Genomic DNA, 4,214 nt, shown 5'->3' on the forward strand with positions numbered 1-4,214 from the left:
CCCATAAAGTGTTTAGATATAGTGCGTACTGTGTGTATATAGTTTGTAGTGTGTACATATAGTGCTTAGTATATATATATAGTACGTAGTGTGTATATATAGTAATGTGTATACTTCTGTCCATCGATGATCCGGAACAATTATAATGCTAGCCTATCATGAGTGTATAATATATAGATATCTATTTTATTATACACTCCTGATTCTATAATACCGAACAATTATTTGTATCGATGCCATTTAGTGTGTGTGTATAGTGCTTAGTGTGTATATAGTGTGTATATTATATAGTGTGTACTGTGTAGCGTGTATATATAGTGTGTGCTGTGTATATATAGTTTGTAGTGTGTACATATAGTGCTTACAGTGTGTATATATAGTGCTTATAGTGTGTATATAATGCTTATAGTGTGTATATAATGCTTATAGTGTGTATATAATACGTAGTGCGTATATATAGCGCATAGTGCATATACAGATCCCGTGTTATACAGCCGTGTGCCTGACAGGTGCTGCCCTCTGTATTTCAGTACGACGACAAGTGCGCAGTACCCACATCCCGTGGTAGTGGTGAGCAGCCCTCTACCCTGCCAGCGGCAGCACCTCGTGCACAGGCTAACTCGCGAGTTCACCGATTATCTGAGCACAGGGTACGACTTCTCGTTCGCTGCTATCGTATTTTATCCACGCGAATCGGCGAATTCGCGTGGTCGGCCATTTTCATCCTTGTGTTTGTCTTCTCCCTTGCTCTGTCTGAGGGTCTTTTCTAAAACTGAAAGGTTTGGGTGGAGGAAAGGTGGAAAGGTTATTCAAGAGTGTCTTTACACTCACATACTTTGTTTCAGGTTAGTCATAGGTAACGCAAATATATGCGTCAAGTACATTTTTTTTTGTAGGCCTAATAATTATATTACCTAATGTTGCATAAACCACAGGCTAGGATAACAGAATACAGGATGAAGGGATATGGGGATCTGGGATCTGTTAATATGGGGCATCTGAATCTTGTTATATGGGATACTGGCGATCTGCTTATATGCGGATGATGGCGGAGCTGTTATATCTCGGGCATCTGCGTATCTGTTATGATGGGATGAGGGGTTCTGTTATATGGGGATGAGGGGATCTGTTATATCTGGATCTGGGTCTGTTATATGGGATTGAGGGGTTCTGTTATATGCGGATGAGGGCGATCTGTTTATGCGGCATGGGGGGATCTGTATATCGGGATGGGCATCTTGTTATATGGGATTAAGGGGTTCTGTTTATATTGCGGATGAGGCGCGTTCTGTTATATGGGGATGGGGTTCTGCTTTATGGGGTGGGTGGATCTGTTATATGGGATTAAGGCGGATCTGTTTATATTGGGATGGCTGCGGATCTGTTATATGGGATTGGGGGGGCTTCTGTTATATGGGATAAGGCGCTTCTGTATATTGGGATAAGGGGTTCTGTTATATGGGCCCATAAGGGGTTCTGTTATATGGGATGAGCGGGATCTGTTTATATGGGTATGCGGTGCGGTTCTGCTATATTGGTGGTGGGATCTGTTATTATGGGATAAGGGGATACTGTTATATGGGATGCGCTGCGGATCCTGGCTTATATGGGATGCCGGTGTTCTGATTATATGGATAAGGGGTTCTGTTATATGCGGATTTAAGGGGTTCTGTTATATGGATAAGGGATTTGTTATATGAGGGATAAGGCGATCAGTGTTTATATGGGCATAATGGGCCGGATCTGTTATATGGGATGGGGCGGTTTCTGTTATATGGGATGGGGCATCTTGTTATATGGGTATGAGGGGATCTGTATATCGGGATGAGGGGATCTGTTATATGGAATAAGGCGGATCTGCTTTATATGGGATAAGGGCCGGGATCTTGTTATATGGGATGCAGGGGATCTGTTTATATGGGATGGGGGATCTGTTATATGGGATGAGTTGGATCTGTTATATTGGAATAAGCCGGCGATCTGTTATATGGTGATAAGGGCCGCGGATCTGTTATATGGGATAAGGGCGTTCTGCTTATATGGGGAGCGGGAGGTATCTGTTATATGCGAAATAAGGGCGATTGTTATATGGCGATGGGGGATTCTGTTATATGGGGTGGGGGGCATCTGTTATATGGGATAAGGGGATCTGTTATATGGCATGGGGGGATCTGTTATATGGGATGGGGGGTTCTGCTTATATGGGGATAAGGGCGTTCTGTTATATTGGGGATTAAGGGTTCTGTTATATGGGATAAGGATTTGTTTATATGGGATAAGGATCGTGCTTATATGGGCATAAGAGGCGGGACTGTTATTATGGGCATGGCGTGGGTTCTGTTATTATGCGGATGGGCGACTCTGTTAATATTGCGATGAGTGGGATCTGTTTATATGGGATGGGGGATCTGTTATATGGAATAAGGGCGATCTGTTATATGGGATAAGGGCCGGGATCTGTTATTATGGGATGAAGGGATCTGTTATATGGCGATGGGGGGATCTGTTATATGGGATGAAGGCGATCTGTTATTATGGAAATAAGGGGCATCTGTTATATGCGGATAAGGGCGGGATCTGTTATATGGGATAAGGGGTTCTGTTGTATGGGATGGGCGAATCTGTTTATATGCGGATAAGCGCGGATCTGTTATATGCGGAGGGGGGATCTGTTTATATGGGAATGGGGGGATCTGTTTATATGTATCGGGGAGGTTTCTGTTTATATGGATGCGGGATACTGTTTATAGGGATTGGGGGGGGATCTGTTTATATGGGATTGGGGGGATCTGTTATATGGATAAGGGGTTCTGTTATATGGGATGGGGGTTCTGTTATATGGGGTGGGGGGATCTGTTATATGGGATAAGGGGATCTGTTATATGGGATGGGGGGATCTGTTATATGGGATGGGGGTTCTGTTATATGGGGTGGGGGGATCTATTATATGGGATGGGGATCTGTTATACGGGATGGAGGGATCTGTTATATGGGATAAGGGGATCTGTTATATGGGTTGGTGATCTATTATATGGGATGGGGATCTGTTATACGGGATGGAGGGATCTGTTATATGGGATAAGGGGTTCTGTTATATGGGATAAGGGATTTGTTATATGGGATAAGGGATCAGTGTTATATGGGATAAGGGGATTTGTTATATGGGATGGGGGGATCTGTTATATGGGATGGGGGGATCTGTTATATGGGATGGAGGGATCTGTTATATGGGATGAGGGGTTCTGTTATATGGGATGAGGGGTTCTGTTATATGGGATGAGGGGTTCTGTTATATGGGATAAGGGATCAGTGTATATGGGATAAGGGATTTGTTATATGGAATAAGGGGATCTGTTATATGGGTTGGTGATCTATTATATGGGGTGGGGATATGTTATATTGGACGGGGCATCTATTATACTAGCTATTTGCGGCCCGTGAATCACGGGCCTCTAGCATTTACGCAGGTATCATCAAAACATGATCGCAATATCCAAGAAGTAAATGATAAAGTATAATAACTTGTAATATACAACAGACAGTTAATAAAAACAGAGTAGTGTACTTCGACTCGGATTCATGCATTGACACCTGCATACCCTGACCATCAACGCCTCGGCGCGGCTCGCTCGTGACCGCGTAACGCGGTTCTGCCTCTCAGGGTACTCCACAGCAGCCGGCGCACGGAGCCGTGCGTCGCCGTGACGACGGCGGAGGAGATGGAGAGGATGACGCGAGAAGGAAGGTTCGTGTGCACGGCGGAGGAGCCGGGAGGTCACGTCAGCGCCCTCTCCCTCGAGTCTCTCGAGTTCTCGGCTCTCTGCGGGAAGGCGTGCGTCGTCGCCCTGTCGCTGCAGGTAAGTCTCCTTCGTCGCACGAAAAGGAAGCCAAGCTAGATAGTGAGGAGAGGGTGGAGAAGGTTAATGGTAGGGGTGGAGTAAAGGGTTAGGAGTGGGTGAAGGAGAACCCAGGCAAGAAGCCTAGGAAGTCTCCTCCGTCGCACGAAGAGGAAGCAAAGCTGTGTAAAAGGCTAGATAGTGGGAAATGAGTGGAAAGTGTTAAGGGTAGGGATGGACAGGGTGAGGTGATGAGGAGTGGGTGGATGGTAACCAGGGTAAAAGGTAATGACTGAGAGTAGGGTGACTAGGGTGAGGGGTGAGGAATAGATGGATGGTGTTAAGATAGGGGTGTAGGGTGAGGAATAGATGGATGGT

The 4,214-nt window shown here is 45.3% G+C and overlaps 1 protein-coding gene across 1 annotated transcript in view; it reads left to right on the forward strand.

Annotated features, from left to right (window-relative positions):
- Positions 1-534: 534 nt before the first annotated feature.
- Positions 535-4,214, forward strand: part of LOC106817645 — a 10,120-nt gene continuing 6,440 nt past the window's right edge. Inside the window, exons 1-2 of the mRNA XM_014822332.1 lie at positions 535-650; positions 3,662-3,857. Of these exons, the coding sequence (XP_014677818.1) occupies positions 3,720-3,857 (138 nt within the window). The 5' untranslated portion in view covers positions 535-650; positions 3,662-3,719. The remainder of the gene's footprint in view (positions 651-3,661; positions 3,858-4,214) is intronic.

Source organism: Priapulus caudatus, unplaced genomic scaffold (assembly GCF_000485595.1).
Source record: "Priapulus caudatus unplaced genomic scaffold, Priapulus_caudatus-5.0.1 Scaffold1813, whole genome shotgun sequence".
Taxonomy (NCBI): Eukaryota; Metazoa; Priapulida; class Priapulimorpha; order Priapulimorphida; family Priapulidae; genus Priapulus; species Priapulus caudatus.